We start from the raw sequence: 26,609 nt of genomic DNA, 5'->3' as shown, positions 1-26,609 counted from the left end.
ATATGTGTGTGTGTGTGTGTGTGTGTGAGTGTTGTGTGTGAAATTTCAATTGCATAATGTCGAAGATGCTTTGCTTAAGCTGGCACAAAACTTAGCTGCTGTAACTTTTCGACTATTTGCACTGACATGCAAAGCAGCAGAAAAATTGTCTGGCAAACTTGCCAGTCAGAACACCACACCAACCAACCACCCACCCAGCCACCCAACCACCCAACCACTGGCTTGCAAGTCAGACGCATAAAGTAGCTGCTGCTGCATTTGTATCTGTTTCTTGCTGCTAACAGTTTTGTTGCATCTTTTTGGGTTCTGGCGTATCTTAAAGATTTTTAACAGCATACGGCGTGCACACAAAACTTGTCGAAAATATATACGAAAATTGTTTAACAAGTTGAATGCTGCCAACATTGAGCTCAGCTCTGCTCTGCTCTGCTCTGAGCTGAGCTGAGGCACAAATCAGAAGAAAAACACAGTAAAAGATGGAAAATATATAAATGCAAACTTTTTTCACCTGCTCCATCGACATGGCGTATGGCGTAGAGCGTATGGGCCTGGGTAAAAGTTTTCGCAGCCAAGTTTGTTGCTTTTGTCGTTTCAGGCAAACACTAAAGTAAAATTCTCAACACTTTAGTTGCAGCTGCAGTTTTGGCTTGGCTTTTAATTAAATAATTCTGTAGCTTACAATGGCAATATAACAAAGAATTTCATATTTGATTGGAGTTGCAGCGATTTGCTATCGACGTTTAGAGCAATTACTTTGGCTGGCAAAATATTTAACTGCATTTCCTATTGATTTTTTGTGCTTTGTAATCAACTTGGCAAGCTGCAGGCAGTCAGGATATTGACGATCTCCTGCAATTGTTGTGCCTCTTACCTCGACACACGAGCTTACGAGCTAAATCTACAAAAACCAAAGCCAAAAAAGCCATTGCCATAGCCATAGCCAGCAGTCATTCAGGAAGTTAGCGCAGCTGCATTTTGTCTATTTTTCTTTAGTCTGTTTCACACACACACAGACACATGGACACACACATGCACACAGGCAGTGTGACAACATTTATAGCAATTTTAACTCGACTTGCTTGCTTGAGCTTTGTTTGCTGCTGGCCAATAAATGAGCATTATATTAGGACATTTGTTTTCAAAGGTAACTTTGTTCAACAAAAGCAACTTAGTCGCGCATATACCATAAAATACATTTTGCTACCATATTGATTCCTTTTGGTATTTTGTTTTAAAACTAATGCTGTTTGCCAGCCAATTAGCAGCTACAAAGGCATAGTTTATAGACTGCAATTGAAGTGCCTTGAAGTAGACAACAATAATTTGTAGTTTCAGTTTCAAGCCGCCTCAACTAAATAACAAGCACAAGTGTGTGTATCAGCACACGCTCAGGTTATATAAAAAAATAGTCAACTAACTAAACTAGCTGGACCTCTATACACAAACACACACAAACGAGTAGTACGCAGAGAATTTGTGACAAAGCTAGCGGTGCCTGCAAGCATGCAACACTTTGATATGGCTACTGTGTGTGTGTTTGTGTGTCCCAACGTGCAATGCTATGCGCACTACATTGTCGTCTCCGTCCGTTGTCTAGTGGCTTTTGTTATTGTATTATGACAGCAGCTGCGCCTGCAAGTATGCACTAATTTTTTCTAGTTGCGCCTCTTGCTAAAACCTGCCACAATAGCTAGGTGGAAATAGTTGGCAACAACGCTGCAGAATTCCAAGTGCTCATTGTCCAGGGCTAGCTACTCATGCATGGGCACGCATTGCCAAGTGTGTCTGCATGTGTGTGTGTGTGTCTGTGTATGTGTGTGTTGGCATATCAACTGGTCGGACATGGTGTAAACACGTTTAATGTTGTTGTCCAGCCATTGCCATGGGTGCAGTTGCTCAGTGTTGTTGCGTTTAATTTAATCTACTAGTCTGGCTACCTTGACATGGACTTGCAGACACAGAGACAGAGGCAGAGACACAGACAGGCACTCACGTCGACAGCATAAAGTGTGTATGCGTGCGTGTGCGGGCTGCTTGAGTGCACCAGCAGTCCATTTAAGTTAACTTTGGTCAGACAAGCTTGTACGCAGCATGCTCAAGGCGCTTTCTTATTGTTACCAACGTTGCGTATTATACTCTGTTGCTTGCCATTCGTCAAACTTTTGCTATCAATTACTTAAACGTTTATTTTTGGCATCAACACTAAAAAAAAAAAGATGAAGCCAAACTGAGCTCAGTGGCTCTGGCAGGTGATTAAAGGTCTGAATTTCTGCATATCCGTATATATTTTCACGTGATCCGCCACATGTGCAGCTCGTTTTACGCGCAACAGAGAGTCAACGCATAGCATCAAAAAAAAAAAGAAGAAAAAAAGGAAACGTAAATTGCACAAGTGCCGGGGCACGCGTAACATTAAAATGGGTTCTCTCTTTTTTATTATTGTTGTTATTGTACTGCGTTCCAGACAGCAAGTATCACAATCATACTGTGTATATGACATGAATTGCATAAAAAAAATTGCAAATAAATGGGTATGGCATTTGCTGCTGGCACATTTTTGTTATTTTTTCCAACAGAGGCGTACGAATCATTTGCAAACGATTAAATTTCAATTGCATGCGCGTTAATCAATGGCAACAAAAGTCAAAAAACACTACATAACGTAAGCTATAATAAAACTTGTAAAAATTTAAGTATTTCAAAATAATAAAAGCAGACAGTTTGCTTAAACTGGCGCCCACAAAGTATCGATACCACTACATTGCAGTGTGGCGGCCGGTCGAGCTCTACAATTTGCTAAACCATAACAAAAAAAAATCGCAAAGTATGCTGTGAAAAAGTTGTAAACAAGAAACCGATGTTGTAAACAAATAAAGTATGCAATGAATGCAAAAAATAAGCAACAAATAAATAAAGCGCACAAGCTTAGAATGCAGCGCTTTGTACGTTTCGGAGAAGTGCTTTATGATGAAAAACTGAATATATTGGTGCTGTGTCGGGGCTGCCAGCGCTGTTTTCCTTTGGAGACTTTTAAAACGCATTTAAACAAATGCGTGAATCTAAAGCACATAACAACAAGTATTAATGAATTGCAGTACAACGAGGCCAAGCGAGAGTTAAGACTTGTAAACAATGGCAAACATAAGGTAAGTGCTAGATTGGCAATGGGATCAATAAAATGGGCAATCAATAAAAACTTTCGCTATTCTTAACTTGCAGCTGCACATATACGAACCTGGGGCGGTAACTGCAGTGAAGAGCAAGCGTTCTGAAATTGACTGGGAAGCAGAGCTAGAGGATCCACGCTGGTATGAGGATACTAAAAAGTTGCCAGCTAAAACCAAGTTGGAGTCACCCAACAATGCCAAAGAAAATGTGGCCAAGACAACAAATGCAATCGTAAAGCAGCAGCAGCAAAAAATACAAAATAACCAGCCAAAGCAGTTGCTGCCAGCGCTACCACCAGCCAAACGAAAGCGCCCAGCGAGTCCGAAGCGTACAATACTTACTAATCAACAACAACAGCAGAGATCTTGCTCCCAGCCAGCAAACCAGACTCTGCATGTACCTCAAGTCATAAAGGACCTAAGGCGCCTTGAGTCGGCAACTAGGCCAGCTTCTGCTGCTGCCAATGTAGACAAAGCAAAACCAAAGCGTGAAGCTTGCATTATAGAAAATATAAGATTATCAGCGCCAAGCTTAAGCGCGCCAGCTGTTAAAGTTAATCAGCCAAACAACAACAACAACAGCAACAACTACAATCAACAACAAATTTTAAACAAATTACGCGCCTGCGGTGTCGAAGTTAAGCGACGTCGTCACACAACAACAACAAATGAACATGCAGCAGCAACAATTACAAAAAATGCCGAGGCATTAGCCATAGTACGTAAGCTACAAGCGCATGGCATTAAGTGCACCAAAGTCAAACCATAAATATTGTCTTTAGTATATAAAATAGTTTATTTATATTCGTTTACATACAGCTAGCGAACAAAAAATGACTTTGTTTTTACCTAACACATGTAACTTAGTCTGTTAAAACACTTAACAATTAATGATAGTATGTACGATCTCAGCGCACTAGAGCGCGGAATGCAAGTTAATACAATAGAACACTAAAACTAGTAAATAATACAACAAGAGACCTATAAATGATTGAGTCGTTTCATTGAAGTGATCAGTGCGCCGCCAAGCAGCGCACATTTGGCGTCAAATGCTGTCCGTTTGATCGTAGCTCGCCAAAGACGGCATGCAAACATTGCCAACGACATCAACACCAGCATCCTCATCTGCAAGCGCATCAAGCTGCTCCTCAGTCTCCACACTAACCAAATGCGTTTGCTTGTACTGCGCATAGTCCAGAGTTGGCAGTTCTATAAGCTCATGTGCGATTGGCAGTTCAGCGCTGTCTTCCTTTAGCTGCACTTGCTCCAGCAGCTTGAGATGATAGAATACGCCTTCATCATCAATTACATAAAACTGCGTGAAATTGTCGCTGGCATAAAAGTGACGCGCTGTTTTGCCCACAAACTTAATGCAGCTCAACAGCGCTGGCAATTTGGCATGACCACGTTTATCCGACCAGTTGTAGGCAGGACTTGGAGCTGGAGCTGCAGCAGCACCAGCAGATGTTGATGTTGATGGTGATTGCGCGCATGGCTGCGTCTCCTCGACTGTGCCCGTCCATCGCGATGCATCCACCTCCTCACAGCCCTTAGCTTTTTGCTCAGTCCTGAAGCGCCGACTAAGTCGCTTTGGCGCATTTGTTGTCTGATTGTTTAGCATATGCTTCACATTCCAGAAGCACAATTGATCACCGCAGCTGATAAGCAGCTGCTTGCATGGGGAGAAACGCAGCTGCATCTCATGGCCGCGATCTGGTATTTCCGGTATGGCATATATCAATTTCAAGATACCGTCATAGCTGTAGACCTGTAATGCTGCCGAGCTCTCGCCGCTCTCAAAGGACAAGGCCAGCAGTCGTGTATCCTGCGAAACAGTTAAATAGTTAATTGACTGCCGCTCCGTTATCTGCTCCTGCAGCAATTGTCGACAGCGCAGCTGATCCCCCAGCACAAATAGTTTATAGATCTAAAACAATTTGATTAGTTTCCTGCATAAATATACTTATGATATGCTTACCTTAATTATATTATCTCTGAATGCCAAAAAGAGCTGTGAATTATGCAGGTCAAAGCCCAGCAGATCATCGCCAACAGGTTCCGTAACAAGCGCCTCTGAGTAACCATTTTCAATGTTAATGTACTGTAAACAAAATAAGACTTGAAAAAACTTTTATATTTTTTTAAGGCGTATGAATGCTTACAAACAATCCCAGTTTGGAGAACAATAGCAGGAAGCGCTGCTCAAAGATGCGTGAGTACATGGTGTCTATGTTCAGCTCCTTGGGCCAATGTGTTGCTGCCTCAGTCGAGCAGGGTAATATAACAGTTTTGGACGCGCAACGCGCTGAAGCAATCAAAAGCGGGCCATGCAATTTCATATAGTCGATGGGTTCGCTGATATAGTTTTGTATGAGCGGCTGATTGGCGCCTATGTTAACAATGCTGCCATTGCTATAGCCAGCTATGATTGTATCAGAGGCGGCACAAAGCGCAGTCATGGCGGATTGACTTGGCGGCGTGGGTATGATGGACCAGTTGGCACTGCAGCTGTTGCGCCGGCATTGCAAGTCTATGAGCTCTGTGTGTATTTGATGAATGCGCGCCTTGGTGTCCACAGCATAAAGCGTGCCATTGGTTTTGTTATTCACTAGCAGAGGACGCAAGTGCACATTGGGCTCCAAAAAGCCGCGCTCATCAGACATTACGCTCTCGTGATCCTCTACATTATGCACCCAGGTAATGGCGTGATTATCAACGCCCGCTACCTGGCGCAGGGTGTGCACATAGAGCAAACGCTTGCCCGCCGCGCCACAAGGCACAATATACTTATAGACTGCATCATGCAGATCGTATACATCCAGACATAGAATATGCTCGCTCACATTGCTGCGCAGCACACGGTGCGACTTGAACTTCAAGTCGTAGACAAACAAGCCCATGCAGGTGCCCAGTATGAGATAACGACCATCCTGAGTGCGCTTGCCGCAGGTAATGACTGCATCGCCCAAATCGTATAGTGGCAATGGCTCCGGCTGCATGTCCCCTATGCGCAAAAAGTCTTGATGCTCAAAGCTTAAGCGCCAGACGCTCAGCTTGCATATGAGCAAGAGTATAGTGTACAAATGACCATCACTGGACTGCTCCTTGTAGACTTGCATAGACAGCGCCGCATCGCCGCGCTGCGTGAACTGCACGCACCTCAATTCCAGGGCACTGCACTGCAAATCCCAGACACTCAGTGTGCAGTCCAGCGTGCACAGCACATAGAAACGATTCAGCACTTGCATAAAGCATTGCACATGCTGCTGCTTGGTTTCCAGTGCGGGTGTGGTGCGTGATTGGCGAAACTTTTCCTCATGCGGCTTCCAGTCCAGTATGCAGATGTCGCCATTGTAGAACGCCACATGCAGTTTGATGCACTCTTCAGATCTATCGTCCAAATAGAAAGCTGTTATGCGCTGCTCTTTGTTGCGTCGCTGCACAAAGTCATTGATGAGCAGCTCATGGCGACGCGGCAGTGACTGCAATTGTTGGCAATATTTGGTGGGCGTGGCCTGCGGATTGCTGTCGCAGCTGTTGTACGCTCGATCTGGCAAAAGGTAGCGCAGCGACCAAAGCTTTAGGCTGCCATTGCTATGCAGTGTTAACAGCTGCTGTTGAAATACGCGCAATTCGAGTATATTGCTCGCATCGTTGTCATCGTTGAGCAAATACGTCTTGGGCGTACCTTCGCTTAGGCTAACATCCGTTAGCAGCAGCTGCTTGGAGCTAAGCGCCATCAAGCAGTAATCACCATCCAAGTAGACAGCATGATGCGCCTCGTCCTGACCCAGATTTATAATTTGTCGATGCTGATGAAAGCGTCCACTAAAAGTATATTGAGTTAAAACTGTTGAGCAAGAGAGAAACGTTGTGGAACTTACTGCTCGGTAAACCAAACGTGATCAGGAAAGTGCTGCACCTGGCGCAGTGCCTCCTCGTACAAAGGACCCTGCTGTGTCATCAAAGCAATTAGCATAAGGCAGGTATAAGGTGAGCTTATCAGTTTCTCCTCAGCCTTGGGCAAAAAGTCTAGCAGTGCATCCAACAGTTGCTCATAGTGCGGATCGTTTTCTGTAATCAATGAAGTTTTAATGTCATCTCAATGGAAGCTATAGTAATATTAAAATACCCGTAATTTGTGTTCTATAAATGTTCAAGACTTGCAGCGTGTGCAGTATTGAGCCGCATGCATTCCAGGGCGTTTTATCATGTCGTATTTTTTGCTCTAAGAAACGAAAGTCTAGCAAGACTTTGCGAAACAAATTGTTGCCTCCAGCATAGTCCTGCACTTTGCTGAAATGATGTCCGATATTACTATAAAAATAGCAATCCTGCAGTTGCAAAGTGGTATCATCGTATTGCTCAAAAAGTCCAGTTATGCTAAAAGCAAACATAAATAAATCAGCATGTATAATTTATGATCTTAATTTATATATAATTTACTTGTAGTAATCAATTATTTTTCCATGCAAGGAAGCGTCATTTTCTGCAGGCATTTTGAGCTCGAAATAAATAGATGGTATGGTAATTGACTGGCGTTCCTCCGCGTCGAAATGTCTAACAACCAGTGAACAATCGCAAAGTCTTTTCACTATCTCTCTGGCATCGTCTACATCCCAAACTAGCGCTAAAAGCTGCAAGACAAGACATTTTAGTAAATGTGACTAATATTTAAAATTATAGTTACATTGATGGGTATTTTAGCTGCTTCTGGAAATATGTAGAGCGTCTTTTGAAACAAACGCCTGTCATCAGTGTTTAAAACATCCAACGATCTTTCAATAATGTTGGTTAACTTGGGTGCATTCATTCTAGATCAAGAAATTAAACAGTAAATATAAAGGTCAAGTAATGCTTTAGTTTATATGCTTACTGCTTCCATTTGGTGTCCAGGCCATCGCGCATGCGTTGGGCTATAATGCCCAAATGTAAAGGATTTCTTATATGCGCGCTCTTTAGATCTGTGAGCAGCTGTTGAATTTGCTGGCGCGGCTTATCTCGCAGATATTTGCACAAGAGCGACTCCATTTCGTTGGACGTGAGCTCTGCCTTGAGCATCAGGCGTGTTGTGGTCTTGGCGGACATGTAGCTAATAACGCTCTCATAGCGTGTGGTCATCAATATTTTGCAGCCCAAGTTGAATGCCTTGAATGTTTCCACATCCTGCACATTGCACAGCACGAGCAGACAATTTTTATTGGTTTTGTCGTTGAGTATGTGCTTCAGTTCAGTGGTCACAATATCAATGCGTGGCGCAATGCTTTGGCTGCTGGGTGTGCTTAAGTGTGGCGCCAGCTGGTGCAAAAATGCTTGCAGCTCTCGCAATCGACTCTCGAGCGTCGTGCAGTTGCGCAAGTTCAACCAGAATATCTTAAAGTCCATGCACTTCTGCACCTTGTATGAACTGCAGACGTCCAAGCAAAGCCATTGCTTGCCTGCGCCCAGCACACCACCGACTACTACATTCTTCCAGGGCCTCAACTTAAGCAGCGCCTCCTGCAATTGCATATAGGGCTCAAGGCGATGCACATTGTAGTCTGAGAAGGCTTGATTATCGTTATAGAGGCGATCTGCCTCGCTTATGTAATGCTCTAGACTTAAATTGCGATGCTCGCTTTGCTGATTAATCAGATCGAGCTGACGTTTCATCGGTTTGATAAGAAACCCGTAATTAATTGCATGACTCGTGTCGTCAAGTGAGGCAATAAACTTATCTACAATCTCATCAGTTTGATCGCGTAATATCCAAAATAGACTTAGAATGGGCTGTGGTGATTTGACTATAAGATCCACTTCATATTTTTTAATTAATTCACGTAGGATTTCCTCAACGTCACGGCAATCAAAGTCCTTGATAAAGTCATCCAAATAGGCCGGAATTATATCTCTGTAGTGACAGCTCATTTTTCTATCGTTTGAGCTGTAAGAAATTAGTTAATTAATCAAGTTTGCTTTTATATTTCAACAAATTAATATGTTCTTAGCTACTTTTCATCTACTTTTAGTCCTTGGTTGCCTGCTAATGCAGCCAAGTACGGCACCACGACTGAATGCCAAATTCATAAAAATGTGGACAAATGCTAAAGAACAAACTAAGACTGTGGTAGCCAAACGCGAGTCAGCTGCAGCTCCACCACCCCCGTATATAATCCATCCAAGCATGCGCTCGCTAATAGAACAGGAAAGAAGTCGGATACCTTACGTTAGATTGCGAAATGCGGAGCTTAATGCGCCGGGAACACTTCGTGCACGTATAAACCCATTCAAAAAGTATTATCCCAGGTACGTCAAGCATGTTGGTTTATTATAATAATATTTATGTGTACATTATTATTATTATTTTTTATTTAATATCTGTTTAATCGAAGTGGAAAATTGAGCACCGTATGTCGAGGCCGTTCAACTATTTATAATAGACCAAAAGTAAAGGCATGGCTAAATATTCAAGTCAAATCGTACTGGGGAGGTGAGGGAGCGCGGTACAAGAGACCTATTTACTTTGATCTGCGCAATGAGATGTATATACAGGGGAGATCCGAAGAGTGCCATACCGAAGATCTTATAGTAGTAAGGAAGTATTTAGAGTGCGCCTTGAAACGCAATATGCGTATGGAATACTTGATTCCAAGATATCCCTTGCATCAAATTTTCTATCATCATAGAACTGTGCACTATAACAACTATTAGAGCTTAAAATATACTTTCAAGAACAAATATAAGCATACTTTTATTTGAATTCGGAGTATACTTTAATTATAGTGCTGCCTTCACTTTATCGCGTATGCACTGTACGCTGCACATTGTACAAAGACATAAAAGGAGACTTCATTTACTACATACATACATACATACATACACATGTATATATGCACTGCATTACACATAATGTGATAAAAATGCAACAATTAAAGCAAGAAACGCCAGAAAAGGTGCTTGTCCACCGAGGTCATCACATGTTAGACATGAGCGTTCTCAGTTCTAAAAGGAGAAATCTGTTTAAAGTTTAAACAAATTATACTAAAAACGTCAGTCAAGGTCGCCTGATGGCCACTTGGAGCACCATCAAGATTATATATACATATATGTATGTTTTATCAGATGCATGTCAACAAACAACTAGAAACTGAGTCATCCTCGGGACTGATATACAGATTAGTAGAGTACACATTTTCAAACTAAATCTCAGCAACAATGGGCAGGTTCAACGAACTAAGCCGCGCACACACACATAGGCAGCCTTAAATATTCATTTGCATACTACACAAGTGTAATTTTGTTAACTCTAGAACTTAAAACAATTTGTTACTAACTCCGTCTTTGTTACTACTGCACGAACACTTAAAAACACTTTATTTTGCTTAAATAATCATAGTTTACAATTAATAAATATATTTATATTGCACTTTTCACTGTTTTAAACAAACATTCGTATAAACAATTCGCAAAACCACTGTTTTTTATTTGTCATAGCGCTCGATTTTTGTTCGATATCGATAATAATTTTTGCCAAAAACACAAAGTCATCCGATGCCAGTAAGAGCAACACAGTGTCATTCATTTTTAAGTTGAGCAACGATAACTACCAAAACTGCATGCCACGTCTGTTTGCTAAATTTGTTTTTAATAATTAGCTGGAACACTCTATTAACACGAAACAATGGCAGTAAGTAAATAAAACCTCACTTTAAATATAGCTAACATTCATTCCAATATCATTGTAGCCACAGCAAAAGGGCAAACAAGGCACCAAGGGTGCCAAACAAATAGTGGAGGAAAACAAGACAACATTGGCTTTTTATAGAAACATGTCTATTGGTTGTGCTGTCCCAGCTATTTTGCTAAATTTTCTAGTCTTTGAGTTTACCAAGCTCACAGTGGTAAGTTTCAATTGATTGCACATGCTAGCCCAATAATCAGTTGAAGTTCTCGTAGTTCATGCTGATCATATCGATGCTTATCTTAGGAGCCGCTTATCAATTTATGGTATTTATGTCGCGTGCCAAATATACGGAGAGCGGTGCTCTCCAGGACTCTGGCAATGACTTAAACATGGAAGGCGGCATTGCGGAGTAAGTGGCGAAAATACCAACAATAAGCTTCCAGTATTTTTAACATGTTTGATTTATACACTCGACAGAAATGTGAAGGACCTTATTATTCTAACGTCTGGCACATTGCTCTTGGCGCTGATATCAAACTATTTCTGGCTGGTGTTGTTGCTAGCGCCCGTGCGCGCACTATGGATGCTTTGGGGCAGTGTAATACAGCCTTGGCTCGCCCAGCGCAATGCCAACGAGCAGGAGCCCGAAGTCGATGAGAAGAAACAAAAGAAAATGGAACGCAAAATGCGCCGCATGAGATAAGGATAAAGGATCATTTACCTAAGCCGGGTATTGTTTTGGTGTGCAGTCATTGTTTTGTAGTTAAAGCCATACTCACTTGAGGCTACTTAACAATTTATTATTAAATGAGATTTTACGCTTAGTTATGTAGCCTTGGGGTCTGTCCAAAGACCGCAACATGGGAGAAAGGTGTTTGTAATTTTGTTCGTCAGATTAAAAAAAAACAACGCAAAGAAAATGCAGTTTCCTTTTTTTTTTGTTTTGTGTACTGCTGTGCGATTTAATTTAAAATTTAGCTGAGTGAACAATTTATAATTGTTAAGCCGTATGCTACGCAAAGTTCACCAGCTATTGTGCTTTTGTAAATATATTTGTATACAATTTTTTTTGTTTTTTTTTTTCAAGTGCATTTGCGTGCAGGAACTGGTGCAATTCTAATCAGTGCAGTTTCCATTTAAGTATTTACGAGCACGCTGATAACTCAAAATAAATTATAAAAAAATTTAAAAACAAATAAAATCATTTTGCAACAATTTATTCTTTGTTGACTGACCAAATTCGCAAGACAAACTAAAGTATAATAAAAAATTATCAATTAATTTATGACATGTATGCCGTTTTTTGAGCTCAAGATTTCACTAATAATGCGATATTGTTTGTCCAAAAAAAAAACCCAGCTATAGACAGCGAGAGCTACTACAATTTAAAAAGACTTTTCGCTCATAAGTTAAGAGTGTGAATATAAATGCAGGCTTAGTTATAAAACTGTAATCATATGTATATGTAATGTATTTAACTAAGATAGATAGATAAAGAAAGAGAGACTGTGTGTGGGTATAGAGATAAGAGAAGCCTGACAGCTAAATGGAGTGTGTTTGTTGTGGAAACGTTGGCATGCTCGCCTCCTCCTTATCTCTCATGGCTACCATGCTAGCCATAAGCAATATTTAACATCTGTGCTTAACTACAACAACATCCAACAATGTATGTAATATATTATGGACAAAGCTCCTTAGTTGTATTGCTCGGGTATAACATAGGATATATCATCCCAAGGATGGCGATAGAGTCCCTGCTTGAGTCGCTTCTGATCCATATAGTGGCCAATGAAGCCTATGCTGCGGCCCAGCACAAACAACGAATTGATGGCACCCACATTAATGTACTCCTGTGCCTCCTCACTACAAAAATGAACGGCAGATGTTTAGTTGTCAATAGTCATAATGCAAATTAGTATTCCTACCTGGTAAATGAGCCGCAGTTGCGCAGCATATCCACAAAGGCTGTGGCTATAACACCATCCACATTTAAAATCAAGTTGGGCTTCTTGTTGGTGGTAATCTTCTCCACTTCGAGCGCATATTTGAGCAGCGGACATTGTGGGAAGTTTTCCATGACAAACTCCTTTATGATCTTGACACGCACATCGGGATTGTTAATGGACTTGACGCGATGGCCAATACCTAAAATAAGTTTGCCCTCCTTGCGCATTTTGTTAACAAACTCCATGGGATGCAAGTTGGTATCGTACGCTTCCGAGAATTGTCTGGCCGAGCCGTCCAAAGCGCCACCAAAGCGATCGCCCTGCAAACAAAATGCAAATAAGCCCAAACCTAATGATGAATAGTGTGCGCACTCACAATGGTCAGCAGTCCGCTAACAACGGAAGACACCAAATCCTTGCCAGCACGTGCACACACAATTGTATTGTGGGCACCCGAGACGGCGGGTCCATGATCAGCGGTCACCATGAGGCACATCTCAAAGAATTTACAACAATAGCTGGGCAGACAGCGCTGGAACCAGAGCAGCGATATAACACCGCCAATGCCCACATCCTTGTTGAGCACCTCACTAATGGGCATGCCTGCATAAATCAGCTCCTGACCGCGCTCATCACAAATCGATGTCATAAACGATGCTGGCTTGCGTATGAGTCCCAGCTCGCGTGCCCAGGAATAATCCATGGGCACAGTTGGTGGCGGCACCTCCTCGCGCGGCACAATGCGTCCCGTCTTGACCAGCTCGCTGTATACATGATTTATGAGTTCGCCAAGCGTATCAAAGCTATCGGGTACATAAGCACCAGCATCGCGCAGCGCCTTATTCTTAGCCGTTGCTGTTTCACGATCGGAATTGGCACACGAGCCGGCATGACCGAATTGCACCTCGGAGGTAAACATGCTAGCACAGGTGCCAATGCACCAGGCCACCAGAGGTTTTGTAATGCGTCCATCCTTAAGCGCAGCGCAGACATCATACTCCTCAGTGCCGCCCACCTCGCCCAGCAGCACAATCAGCTTTGTCTCGGGATCAGACTGGTAGCGCAAAATGTGATCCATAAATGTGGTGCCGGGATATCTATCACCGCCAATGGCAATGCCCTCCAACACGCCATCTGTGGCTTTGCTGATGATATTGTTCAGCTCATTGGACATGCCGCCAGAACGCGAGACATATGCCACGCTGCCTGGACGGTATAATTTCGAGTGTAAAATATTATCCAACATTCCTCCAGTGTTGCCAATCTTGAAGCAACCCGGCTTAACGCCACCCACTGTGGCAGGTCCAATAATAGCGACACCCTTTTTGTTGGCCTCAATGATGAGCTTGCGTGTCATATTCTCTGGTATGCCCTCGGCTATGATGGCCACCGTGCGTATTTGTGGAAACTCGAGCACCTCCAATGTAGAATCATATGCGGAACGCAGCGAAGCAAAATTGACCATGACATCAACTTCCTTGTGTTTGTGTATGGCATCGGACATCTTCTTGTAGACTGGTATCAATATTTCCTTGTGGCCCCAGTAGTACTTTTGCTTGTGATCACCCGTAAAGGGATAAACCATAGCGACCACTGAGGGCTCATCGCGTCTGTTATCAAGCAAAAAAAAAAAACTATTAGTATAAAGTTTATATATAAATATGTCCCTCACTTACCTGCATATGAAATCAAAGTCAAGCATTGACTGCACCGCACGCTGTTGCATGCCCCAAACAATTGCTTTGGTGGTGTTGGAGAAGAACTTTCTATTGAAATTCAATTTAGCGCCATTGCTCTGATGCTGATGATTGTTGGCAGCAAGACCATCGCTCTCATCTGCCGAGATAGGTGGTAGTTTAATCGTTTTAGCTGTGCTCGAGCGCAAGGCTACATTTGTGTGATTTTTTTTGTTTTTTGCAAATTTTTTCCCAAAAATGAGCGAGTTATGTTGATGGGCGAGCGAACGAGCGAGCGAGAGAGCGAGCAAATAGTCGATAGAGTATAGAATTTGACATAACATATATGTACATGTATACACACACAGACACACACACAAACACATTCACATTAAATTTAACATAACCATTTACATTAACATTAACATTACAAGTACCGCGTAGGTGGCGAGTTGAAGTGCGAGGTGAAGTTGAGTTTTTTTTTTTTTTTGTTTTTGTTGGGGGGGAGTTCAGTTCACATAGCGAGTTGAAATTTTGGCCAAACGTATTCAAATATTTTATATTTTTTTTGTGGATTTTTGTTTATGATTTGGTGGATGTGGTTTTGTTGATTGGTTTTTGTTGGTTGGTTGGACGTAGGGCGGTTCAATGCAAATACATACAAAAAGAAATACAGAGAAAATCGAAAATTTAAATGCATATACAGCTCAAGTAAATACATATTTTAAATAAAATTTTTAATATACAAAAGTACAGCACAAGTGCACAAAAAGAAGATCCGCAAAACAATTGCTGTGGTGAGTTTTGCCAATCTTATTTCTGTTGCTGTGCAAATACTACAAACTACAACGCAAAAAGTTGGTGCATGATAATAGACACAGATCGGTGCAGAGTTTGGTTAACACTTGTATAACGCCACCTACCGTTGGATGACACTTCTGCGTCCGATTTAAGATCCGCCTGTGCCTGCTGTCCACCGGGCAGCAAGAAGTTTGCCGTTGAGAACTCCACGCTGGCCACCTGCGGTATGGGACGCTTGCCCAGCGCCATGCCACAAATGGCGGTCATATGTGTTTCGGGTCCGAACACATGCAACGGTATGCCCAAGGTGCTGCCAAAGTCACGCATGCGACGCAAGCCCTCCTGGTAATTAGGTCCAGCGCGTCGCACAAAGATCGAGACATTGTGCTCGACCAGCTTGGGCTGGAATTCACGTAGCGCCGTTATGATGCCTAAGACAAAGTGTAAAATTGATAAGCCAATATGAGCAAGGGCTTGGATAGAGATAATGACTCACCTTGGAAGGTCGCCGCAACATTCGTGAAATTGGCAATGCCGCCGCCTGTGATTAACACCTTGCCTTCGGGGTGCTTGGGTGAGGAGGTCATCAGATTAAGAATTGTCTTGGCGTACTCATACGTCTGCTGCTCCGATGGTGCACCACTGTATTCACCATAGTTGGCCAACTCAGCAGCGCCACCCAAATCGCAAATTGTGTCCGAGTAGATGACGCTGGCACCACCGCCAGCCACCATAGTCCAGATGCGACCATTTCTATTCAATATGGTCAGCTTAAGCGAAGCGCCGCTCTTGGCATCCAAATCAGCTATGTACGCTTCTTCGGGATAGGCATCACGACCGAATGGTGGCGGATACTCAATATCTCCCCACTTGGGACGACAGATGAAGTCAGCAGTCGAGTCCAGCTTGGCTGCCAAGTCCAATATATACAAACTGTCGGCGGTAACCACAAGCGGATTTATCTCCAAATATGTGAAGTACAAATCGGCAAAGGTGTTATATAGCGCATAGATAAACTTGGCAATGCGCTCCTTATTGGCTGTATCTGTAATGGCCTTGAGCAGCTTGCTCTGCACATCAGCCAGGGTCAATGTGCTGTCCACTGGCACCTCCAGCTTAACAGCCTTGGCATCCACATCGCCAATATCCACGCCGCCCTGATGATGGAACAGTATGGTGTCTGCCGTGCGATGCGAATAGATGCACACATACATCTCCTCGGCCTACGGAATATACAGAGTGATATAAGAGCATGGTACAGGGATTGGGAATTAAGTGATGACTTACCTCCGTATGGGGCACAAATGGCTCGATAATGAAATTGCGCAGCTTGCCTACAGCATTGCCAATTTTCTGATCCTTGTTGATACGCTCGCCAATCCATTGCTTCACTTGCTCAAAGTTCTTTTTAACTCCAATAAGTCCGAGCTTGCCACGTCGCTTAATCAGCTGGTCAGGCTTGACTACAAGTGGCTATAAATAAGACATATGTACAATTTTAATTATGATATTACATTATATTAATCATAATCTTTTTTGGGAAAATTTGTAAGCAAAGTTAATTAAAGAAGCTCAGTGTGTAAATCAGCAACCGCTTTTGTACTTTTCCGATCAACCCAAAACGAGTTCAGATCATAAATATTGAAGTAAATGTAATATGAACCCGTTAATTTAAATTGCGAATTGCGTTTTTATTTAAAATATGCATTGAACTCATTAGAAGCTGGTGAATGTATCAGCAGCTAAACCCGCTTACCAGTCACTGAGCGTATCAGTGCAAGATCTGTTCAGTTTGCAAACGTGTGCTGCGGTGCGAATGACAATCTTGCCCAAGGGTCAAGCCAGAGGCTGCGTCATTGACAATGACAATGGCCAATGACAATACACACACACACACACGCATTCATAAAGTACACGCATACATTAGCCTATTAGCAGATCGTACGAGCGTAAATTAAGCAGCAACAGCAACAATGAAAAAGTTTGCCAGAGAACTTCAGACACACACGCTGAGATTAACTGTAAGTTTAGCCCAAGCCGATAATCACGCCACCCGCACACTCAACCTGAACTCTGAGAGAAACTGTTAGACGATTTTACGATTTTAAAATTCACAGACAAATTGTCAATCAGAACGTTATCATAGCCTACAGCAAGATTATTTAGCTTGCATACCTACGAACATAAATTGTTTACTATAGTTTATAGCTTTAGTGTGTGCGAAAAATATCAGCTGATTTCATTGCTTATATACAGTGGAGCTTTTCTATGACAAAAGTTACTGTAAACTGTAGATATATATATATATATATATTTTAAGGTATTCAAGTCTACAAAGACTAAAATATTAGTTTGCTGCTTTTTGAAGTTGTAAGCGAATTTATTTAAAGCTGAGTATGACCTTCAATGTAAAGAAATTAAGGTTATGTGTAATATGTAAAACATGTAAGTTTTCAAATCAGTTTGGTCTATAAATTCTTATTAATTGGGTAATTTTCGAAGTAGCAAAATTAATTTTTTAGCAATAAATATAATAGCTTTTATATGTTTCCATGTATAATTTTATTGGTGTTTGCTCGTACCATTCTTATCAAGAGGCCGCCAATTCGCATATCAAGCACACAGCAAAGATGCCGGTATACACACACACACACACACACAAACAAACGTACTATGCGCACATTGATTAGTCACGGAGCGCAACAGCTTACGGCGTGGTCTATACCGGCGGCATTTGTATATCTACGGTCATTTATCGTCGCGGGTCAAGTTCAATGACATAATGCGCTGCACGTTGCTTTCTTTGCTGGGTGTCTGGCCTAATTATAAAACTAGGCATGCGCTTATCTCTGTCTAAAAAGCATTTGGCACTTACCGTATTGAGCAGCCAGGGATGATCGACGCTTAGCTTGGACCAATCCGTGTCGGCATTGACTGTGGCAAAGCGGCAGGTGGCAGCGCCTGCGCCGTGTTGATTGAGATGACGATTGAGAATATCCTTGCCAGTGGCTTCCGTTATCGCTTTCGCAGACATTTTTTACAATTGCTGCTGTAATTGTTGTAAAGCGTACAAATGTTTATGTTAATTTTCAATTGCTTTTTGCAGCAAACGGTAATAATTTGGAATTTGGCGCTTGTTGTACTTTCAAACTTTGAATCTATTTACTTGGAATTGATTACAAACGCGCCAAAGTTTTCGTATTATGTGTGTTTTGTGAGTTTTAAGCACCTGGCTGAGGCTCTGAAGTGTGTACGACTGTTGTCTGTTTAAATCAATGCGTGTGTGTTAAATATAGTATATATGTATATGTGTTTGCTGGGCTGAGCGCTTTATATATTTATTAGTTTGTTTAGCGATCGTCGCCGTCACCTGTGTGTGCGCGCTTTCTAGTCTCGAAGTAAACTGAAATCTAATATGCAAGCGCAACAGCGTTGAAGGCAAAACCTCGACCCGAACCCACAATGTAGACACGACTTTGACGTCGTTTACGCTTTTATACACTTTGACACACTTTAAAAAAATGGAAAAGGGTATTGTGAAGTTGTGCAAGTGTAGGTAACACGGAGATGGAGGCGTGGCAGACCCCATAAATTCTTCATCATATGTCCGTCTGTATAAACAGAGAGAACTCAGAATTTATAAAAGCTAGAGCAACCAAATGTATGTATGTAATTTCTTCTATTTTTTAGAAATTTGCTTATTTTTTTGAATATATTTTCGTTTCTCCTAAATCTATAATAAATCATTCATCAGCTATGTTTTGCTTTTAATCAATGCCGTTCGTGTAATTGCCGCGCTACCCTAGTCAAAGTGTATATAGAAGTTGGGTTGCGCCCAACTTTAATGCGCCCACTTGTTCATATTGTTATCGTTGCCTACAGTGGCACTTTGATTTAACGAACTAATCTTAAACTTATAACATTCTCAGACAAGCCTCTTGAGAATCTACTAATTATAAAATATAATTCGATCCTAAACAACACTTGCAGCGCAATAACAATGATAACTATATTCTCGGTAAACAGTTATTTATGTTATATCATACAACCTGTTGAATTCATAATAAAGATTAACTGTAATGTTAGATATTAAGATTTAAACATTAAATCAAAACTCGTGCTCAACAAATCTATTGAAATTATATAAATAAAACCCGCTTGGTAACGGTATTAACTGCTGCACTATTACTAAATATTTATTAAATAATGTTATGTAGTTGAACCGGTTTCTCGTCACAGCAAGGGAAAAGGGCAGGTAAATATAAAACTTTCACTCTGTCTCTAGTTTGGGCAAGTGTCTGTCTGTCTGTCTGTCTGTCCGTCTGTTGTATATACATGCATAAATATGTGCGTATGTATGTGTGGCACATATACACGCAGGTAAATTGACGTGGACGCACGCAAATATGTGTTTTTTTTCTGTTTACAGCGAGCGTTTGAGCATGGAATGCTCTATCCGTATATAAAGAGTTTCTATACAATAGTATATGCCTATTAATGCATTAGCACACATTTTATCAATTGCTTTAGGCAGCATTTATGTATGTTAATTTTGCGAATGACTTTGCAGAATCAAAGCTTAAAGCTGCCGCCGTTGTCGACGTTGCCGCCGCGGCGCTGCTAATTTACATGGGCGCGACAAATCACTTTTCTATTGTAACTAAGGGCATATTTTGCTTAATATCAAAGCCCAGTTGTGGTGAAAGTGGGTAAAATCAATAGTGATGCAATTTCGGCTTCTTTCATTTCGGCACAACGCAATATTGATGTAGGTACGTCTGTTTATGCATAAATGTTAGTACATGTATGTATGTTTGTGTGCGTGTGTGTGTCTTTTCATGTTTATTTGCTATTGCTTGCTTTGCACATTAAACTATTTAATTAAATGACTGCTCAATTTAATAACACGCACTACCGACTCACTTTAACTATTTAAATATACTGCGCTTGCGATTTTTTGTTAATAATTTAACGCCACAAATTTTGCTGCACGACTCAACAAATTAACATTGATTTAACATACTGTAAACGCGCTGTTATTGCCGCTGAGCACATATGTCGCAAACGAATATATCGAGTATTTCATTAACGCTTGTCTATCGAGCAGAAGCTCACACACATTATTATTGAATAATATAATTAATTTAGTACTTAATGTGAGCAGCAGGCCAAATAAATACAACAGAAGAATGTACACAAAAACGCTGCCGCTGCCGGCGCTACTGCTGCTACTGTCGCTGCTGCAACCATTGCCATTGGTATTCGCGGGCCTACAGAAGGACTTTATCAGTGTAGAGCAGACGCCAACGTTTGCCGAAACGCAGCAGGCGCATCAAAACGAACAGCTCAAGTTAATGCAATACTTGAATTTCGTGCCAGCAGCCATAGACTTTGGTATATGGTCGGTGGGGCAAACGGTAACGCATACAGTGACGCTATTTAATCAGCACACAAACCGCAGTGTGCAATTAAACGCGGTGACTGGGCCAAGCCCCATATTCTATAGCAGTTTCCTGGGCACACGCGAAGTGCCGCCACAGGGTAACACAACATTCAGTGTGGTATTTTTGCCGCGTCAAATAGGTGCCATATCAACGGGGCTGCTCATCCAAACATCCTTTGGACGCGCCGAAATCGAGGTGCGCGGCGAGGGCAGCGAATGTCCATATCGCCTCAAGCCACTGGTGGGAATTAAAGCGCCCATGAATGCGACGCTTACGCCCGTTATACACATGTATAATCCACATGCGCGACCGCTGCAGATATTAGAGGTAAGCAGACAATATTTTTTTTTGATAAAAAAAAATTCATTTTGTGTATTCAATTTTCAGATCTACAGCAGCGGCGGCGAGTTTCAGCTGGAGTTACCCAGCGGCGGCTCGGAGGGCCCGCAGAATCTGTGGCAGATACCGCCGCATTCCTTAAAGCCAGTCATACGCTTATCGTTTCATGGCCGCACCGCTGGCAACCACAGCGCCTACATTCGCATTAAAATAGCTGAGCAAACAGTTAGCGATGTGGACGAAGATGGTGACACAATTCTGCAGCTTCACAACGAGCATGTACTAGTCATACCCGTGGAGTTTGAAATACTGCCCAATCATGGAGTCTATGCGCGCAATCCACTTGCAGACTTTGGACGCTTGGCCACAGAACCGCCGCATGGCGAAACGCTGCGCTTCAAACTAGAGCTGCAAAATGCACACAGGATAAAATTTCTCCTGAACAATCATGCTATACCAGGAGTCACGTACGACACACAGAATGCTAGCATCGTCATTGATCCCACGTACTATGAGCAGAGTACGAGCATCAATGAGCTAATGTTATTACACACAGCCAGCGGCATGCAGTCATTTACAGTGCTGGTGCGCGCCGAGATTTACAAAGGTGGTCTGGGCTGGGATAAGAACGCCACGCGCTTCATTACTACCGAGGAGGCAGCGGAGTTGACGCTGCCGCGCGAACTCTCGCTACAAAATCATTTTGAGTTGCCACTGCTTGTGCTAAACTATAGTCTAAGTGCAGACTTGGATCCAGCGCTGCTGGAACTGCGCCTAATTGATGAGTTGCCACTGCTGCTATTGCCGGGCGCCAAGCTGCCTTATCTGCAGCTACGTCTGCTGGATCCGCACGCATATTTCGACGCCAAACTGCGCATTGCGACCAATGTTAGCGTCTTTGAGCTGCCTTTGGCCGCTTGCAATGGACGCTTGCATGTGACTACACAGCCCTTTGACTTGGACTTGCAGCGTGACTTGAGCGCCTACAAGCTGGAGCTAGATTTGGGCACAGTTCCCTTTGCAGAGTCCTCGCACGATGGACATATCATCCTGCGCAACGATAATCCGCTGCCCATTAAGCTAACCAATTGGAATTTCAAACTGCCCAAAGGCGTTTACTTTCAAACCACATTTCTGGGCTGCGTGTCCAATGTCAGTGTGCTGCTCGAGAACGACACATCGATGCATATATGCGGCCAGCTGGAGCCAGGCGATTTGGCTGTCTTCAGACTCTCCATACAAAGCTATGTGGCGGAGCAGAGCGCGGGTGTTCTAAAGGTCTGGACACCCTACGAGCTCATACGCGCCAGCGTGCGCTTTCGCGCTTCAGTGGGTCAGCTGGACATAGAGCAGCAGCAGCTGCAGTTCAAGTCCTGCTTTCCCGGCAAAGTCTGCTCGGCCGTGTTGAGCATCCGCTCCAGCTTTACGCATACCGTGCATGTCAAATCCGTCAGCTTCACACGCGTTGGCCTGCGCTTTAAGGACTTCAATGCCAAGGGCACCACCATTGCACCGCAGACGCTGACCAAAGTGGGTCGCATTTACTTTGAGCCGTCGGCTTTGTGTGGCAGCACTTGCTATATACGCCCCGGCTTCGATGAACGTGCCATCTTTCCCAGCTTGGCCGTGGGCGCCAGACCCAACAATAATCTGCTCTACGATGGCGTCGAGGTGCGACAGCGTACTGAGCTTTATCGCAAGCTCAAGCGTCAGCTGCAGAGCCTTTCGCTAACGCTGCACAGTGATGAGCTGCCACCCATGGAGCTGGACTTTGCCATAGCGCTAGAGTGGCCCAAGCTGGTGCAACATCAACCGCTGCCGCCTACGCCCGCCATTGAAGTGGGCCAAGTGCAGCGTCAATGGATTACCATCAAAAATCCCTCCAATCATCCACTGCTGCTGGACTATTATCTCTCGGATCCGGCATATGCCAAACGCACACAGCTCTCGCTGCCCCATGAGATTATCGATGTCAGCAGCAGCAGCTGCTATCTGACGGACAAGCCCGTCTTCTCGCTGCCCGACCAGGTTTTCACCAAACCAATGCTCCTCGAGCCCCACGGCACCGTCACCATACCCGTGCAGTTTAGCGCCTATCAGCCGGACAAGTACTGCACCTTGCTGCATGTGCGCAGCAATCTGACGCTATACGAAGCGGTCTGGCTAACTGCACGCTCGGTTCTCTCTCAATTCCGTTTGGGCAATCGACGTCCTGGCTCGAGCATGCCGCTGCTCTTTGACTTTGATGCGGAGCAATTTGAACGCTGCGATGGCACTTGGCCTGCTGTGCCAGACGATGACTCTAGTCACACGGTCGTCACCAGACGCAGCTTTACGGCTCGCAACGCGGGCATTTTGCCGCTGCGAGTGGACGGCTTCATCATCGGCAGGCGTCCATGCGAGTCTCATGGCTTTAGGGTAAATGTTATTGCAGTCTGTGCTGCTTAATCTGTGCTAATGTTATTCATACTTTTAGGTCCTGGACTGCCACAGCTTCGAGCTGCAAGAGAACGAGACACGCAAGATCGAGATAAGCTACAGCGCCGACTTTACCGCTTCGCGCGTGCAACGCACACTGACGCTGCTGACCAATCTGAGCTATGAGGTGCAGTATACACTGTTGGCCCAACTGCCTGCAGAGAGTGTGGAACGTTGTGCGGCCAGTTTGCCGCGTCCCACCTGGGAGCCATCGTTGCGCAATGCGGCGCTGGTGGTGCTGCTGGTTAGCTTCTGCCTGGTGCTACTGGCGGCGGTGTTTGATGCACGCGCCATTCTGGCTCAGCAGAATGCGTACGATGCAGCGCGTTATAAGGCAGCCGTGCAGCCCACGTTCAATTTGCGCAACATAGTGAAGCAGCAGGTGGCCGAGGAGCAGGCGGCAGCGGCAGCAGCATTAAAGGCTGAGCAGCAGGCGCAGAAACTGCGCAATAGTCAATTAAAGGATTTACGCAAACGCACAACGCTTCAGAGCACACGAAAAGCCAAAACAGCTTGGGCACCCTGGAGCATGGAAACGACAATGCCAGTAGCTACGACGCAATTGACGACGACTCCATTGACCACAGCGACATTGACAACGACGCTATCGACGACAACAACTTTAACGACGACTGCATTAATAACGACGCCTGGAACGGCGACGACATTAACGCCAGCCAAGCCGGTCAGTTCACCCAAGCCCAGCAAGAAATTGCAGACAACGCCGCCAAACGTAACACGCAGAGAAGTGAAGAAAGTCAAGTCCTCGCCACCTGTAGCTGTTGCTATCAGCAAGCCCAAAGTGGAGGCCACACCGCCACCCGAGTTGCCGGAAAAACGCGTGCCGCCTCCCGAATTGCCAGAGAAACGCGCGCCGCCCGAGCTAACAGAGAAACGTGCGCAGTCCGAGTTACCAGAGAAACGCGCGCACGCGCTCGAATTGCCAGAAAAACGCGCTTTGCCCGAAATCACAGAGAAACGCTCGACACCCGAGTTGCCAGAGAAACGAGCGCTGCCAAAAACGCAGATTAGTCCTCCACAGCAAGAAAATGTTATTGCACGCACGCCCAAATTTACGCCCGAGCCCAGCAAGGAGCGCGTGCTGAAGGAACAAAACGGCAGCGCCAAGAAACTAGGCAAAACCCCTGGACGTGAGCGACGCAAGGAACCCAAGCCGTGCACTAGCAAGAAACCCAACACCTTGGAACGTAAGCCCCGCAGCAAGCAGCTCAACTTTAATGTTTTGACGCTGGATGAGAGTGCAGCTGCCACGCCTCTTACGCCCGAACTGGAATGCAATGATATGATCACCTCGCCATGGGAGACCAGCAGTCGTGTATCCTTTAGCGATGTGCTGCAGACGAAGACGACGCAGCCGGCTGTAGAACAAACCATGAACGGGTATCAGTGGCAGACTAGTGGAGATTTGGATTTGGATTTAGACTTGGCAAGCACACAGCTTGGACCCATCGGCAGCCGCAAGAACTGGCAGACAATGACGCAGAACGAAACGCACACAGACACGCTTTTTGCAGCGCCGACAACACCGCCCAAGGCAACTTCAGATTTGCCTATGCCTGGACTTAATGGTGAGTGCTTTGTATAGAAACAAATTAAATTAATAATTATTGTAATTTTTGTTTTGATAGAACTCTGTGACAGTCTCTTCGAGCACCAGCAACAGCAGACGCGTGCACAGTGGGAACACCAGGAAGTGATGCGTAAGCAGCAGCTGCTGTTGGATCAGATGGAGCAGCAACGCAATCAGCAGCAACAGCAGACCAAAATCAGCGAACTGTTGGCCAATATGGAGCAAAGCAATTGGTCAACGAATACAGTCAGCAGCAGCAACAATGCTTGGTCGCCCTTGGGCTACACCGGCTGGTCAGCAACGCAACCAGAAACGCGCAATTCACCCGTCAGAGCTCCAGGAAATGCCATACGTCCGCCGCCTGGCCTTGAGGCAAATTGTAATGGGTTGGCTACATCAACAAATGGTTATCATATCGATCTACTCAACGCACAAGAGGAGTTGCCTATGGCACCGCCCACACAGTACGATCCGTTTACTTCGCCCAGTTCCATCTGGTCGGACACCTGGCGGCAGAACAACAATTATATGAACTGAAATATTTGAAATCCCAAAGCTCACTGAACAAAAACAAAACTAAGCAACCAAATGAAATTCTTACTCTCTAGACTCTAGGTTAACAAATACACAAACAAACAAACACACACATACACACACACACACACACACATTAAAAACATTTAAACCTGGACTTTTGACTAAAATAAACAATTAATGACTTACAATTTGTCTGGCTGTCTTGCATTTTATATAAAAATTTATTTCAATTTGTTCAATTTAGCTACTCAACAATTATCCTTGTATGTTATAATGCCTTTCTCTATAAGATCGGGCACCTCTACAGCCAGCCAGGGTGCCAGTCCGAGCGCCATGGCATGCGCTATGCCAAACTTGGGCACATTTCGCGCCCACAATGGCTTAAAATGATCTGTTAAACAGATCTTGCCACCGCGATACATCTTGGCCGTTTTGCCATCCAGTTCGGGTAGCGCTATCTCTGGTGCTGTCGTTGGGTATGTCACTGGAATGTCGAACTCCACATCGAATTCATATTTAAGAAGATTATGCATGTACCAGCATTTGCCAAACCACTTGGTGCCCTCCTTGTTAGACTCCAATCGAAACCAGTCGCTTCCAGATGCCTTGTTGTTCTCTACATACTATGCAGAAATTGTTGTTAATTAAAACCATCTGTTGTATGCTTATCTCTTATGCCAATTAAGTTTACCTTAATGAGTGCTTGATATTCTTCCTTTAGTCGTTGTACCCACACATCCTTCTCGCGTGGTCCGGCTCGCATTTGCAGCAGAGGTATGCTGCTAAGCGTCTTTCTAGTGCTATCGTCCACCATTTGTGTTTAATTCAACAGCTACTAAATTTAATAAACACAAATAAAAACAATGTTGCTGACACGTAAGTAACTGATCAAGTATCGATAAAATATTCAATAAAGATTGCTCAGGTACAAGTTAATTATATTCGATTAGCTAAACGTCGATATCTG

At 43.8% G+C, this 26,609-nt stretch overlaps 7 protein-coding genes across 8 annotated transcripts; 4 read left to right on the top strand and 3 right to left on the bottom strand.

The window, feature by feature from the left end:
• The first annotated feature begins 2,846 nt into the window (after window positions 1–2,846).
• On the top strand, window positions 2,847–3,954 carry LOC108596451. The gene is made up of 2 exons (XM_017982199.1): window positions 2,847–3,146; window positions 3,220–3,954. The coding sequence occupies exons 1-2, from the start codon at window positions 2,883–2,885 to the stop codon at window positions 3,934–3,936; spliced, it is 981 nt and encodes a 326-aa protein (XP_017837688.1). The 5' UTR covers window positions 2,847–2,882; the 3' UTR covers window positions 3,937–3,954.
• On the bottom strand, window positions 3,954–10,648 carry LOC108596449. The gene is made up of 9 exons (XM_017982196.1): window positions 10,481–10,648; window positions 8,044–9,090; window positions 7,858–7,981; window positions 7,614–7,804; window positions 7,300–7,550; window positions 7,052–7,241; window positions 5,330–6,995; window positions 5,146–5,268; window positions 3,954–5,094 (listed from the first exon to the last, which is right to left on the bottom strand). The coding sequence occupies exons 2-9, from the start codon at window positions 9,072–9,074 to the stop codon at window positions 4,213–4,215; spliced, it is 4,458 nt and encodes a 1,485-aa protein (XP_017837685.1). The 5' UTR covers window positions 9,075–9,090; window positions 10,481–10,648; the 3' UTR covers window positions 3,954–4,212.
• LOC108596452 lies at window positions 9,104–9,881 on the top strand. Its single transcript, XM_017982200.1, has 2 exons — window positions 9,104–9,452; window positions 9,539–9,881. Exons 1-2 carry the CDS (start codon window positions 9,145–9,147, stop codon window positions 9,855–9,857), a joined length of 627 nt encoding a protein of 208 aa, XP_017837689.1. The 5' UTR covers window positions 9,104–9,144; the 3' UTR covers window positions 9,858–9,881.
• Window positions 10,649–10,727: 79 nt separating the features above from the next.
• On the top strand, window positions 10,728–11,727 carry LOC108596454 (transmembrane protein 208). Its single transcript, XM_017982201.1, has 4 exons — window positions 10,728–10,833; window positions 10,892–11,047; window positions 11,103–11,239; window positions 11,308–11,727. The coding sequence occupies exons 1-4, from the start codon at window positions 10,828–10,830 to the stop codon at window positions 11,531–11,533; spliced, it is 525 nt and encodes a 174-aa protein (XP_017837690.1). The 5' UTR covers window positions 10,728–10,827; the 3' UTR covers window positions 11,534–11,727.
• LOC108596450 (ATP-citrate synthase) lies at window positions 11,610–18,658 on the bottom strand. 2 transcript variants are annotated; one of them, XM_017982197.1, is made up of 9 exons: window positions 18,483–18,658; window positions 18,129–18,302; window positions 16,541–16,726; window positions 15,750–16,476; window positions 15,376–15,684; window positions 14,453–14,663; window positions 13,153–14,386; window positions 12,756–13,096; window positions 11,610–12,693 (listed from the first exon to the last, which is right to left on the bottom strand). In XM_017982197.1, exons 2-9 carry the CDS (start codon window positions 18,285–18,287, stop codon window positions 12,525–12,527), a joined length of 3,336 nt encoding a protein of 1,111 aa, XP_017837686.1. In that variant the 5' UTR covers window positions 18,288–18,302; window positions 18,483–18,658; the 3' UTR covers window positions 11,610–12,524. The 2 variants fall into 2 exon arrangements, with proteins under 2 accessions (XP_017837686.1, XP_017837687.1); XM_017982198.1 differs by having other exon boundaries at window positions 14,453–14,612.
• Window positions 18,659–20,425: 1,767 nt separating this feature from the next.
• Window positions 20,426–25,790, top strand: LOC108597372 (transmembrane protein 131 homolog). The gene is made up of 4 exons (XM_017983900.1): window positions 20,426–21,024; window positions 21,085–23,454; window positions 23,513–25,103; window positions 25,164–25,790. The coding sequence occupies exons 1-4, from the start codon at window positions 20,443–20,445 to the stop codon at window positions 25,640–25,642; spliced, it is 5,022 nt and encodes a 1,673-aa protein (XP_017839389.1). The 5' UTR covers window positions 20,426–20,442; the 3' UTR covers window positions 25,643–25,790.
• Window positions 25,791–25,844: 54 nt separating this feature from the next.
• Window positions 25,845–26,536, bottom strand: LOC108596838 (ubiquitin-fold modifier-conjugating enzyme 1). Its single transcript, XM_017982963.1, has 2 exons — window positions 26,334–26,536; window positions 25,845–26,265 (listed from the first exon to the last, which is right to left on the bottom strand). The coding sequence occupies exons 1-2, from the start codon at window positions 26,454–26,456 to the stop codon at window positions 25,891–25,893; spliced, it is 498 nt and encodes a 165-aa protein (XP_017838452.1). The 5' UTR covers window positions 26,457–26,536; the 3' UTR covers window positions 25,845–25,890.
• Window positions 26,537–26,609: the final 73 nt, after the last annotated feature.

Source organism: Drosophila busckii, chromosome 2R, assembly GCF_011750605.1.
Source record: "Drosophila busckii strain San Diego stock center, stock number 13000-0081.31 chromosome 2R, ASM1175060v1, whole genome shotgun sequence".
NCBI classification, from domain to species: domain Eukaryota; kingdom Metazoa; phylum Arthropoda; class Insecta; order Diptera; family Drosophilidae; genus Drosophila; species Drosophila busckii.
The sequence above is the reverse complement of the archived record's forward strand: the minus strand, read 5'-3'. Positions and strand labels throughout refer to the sequence as shown.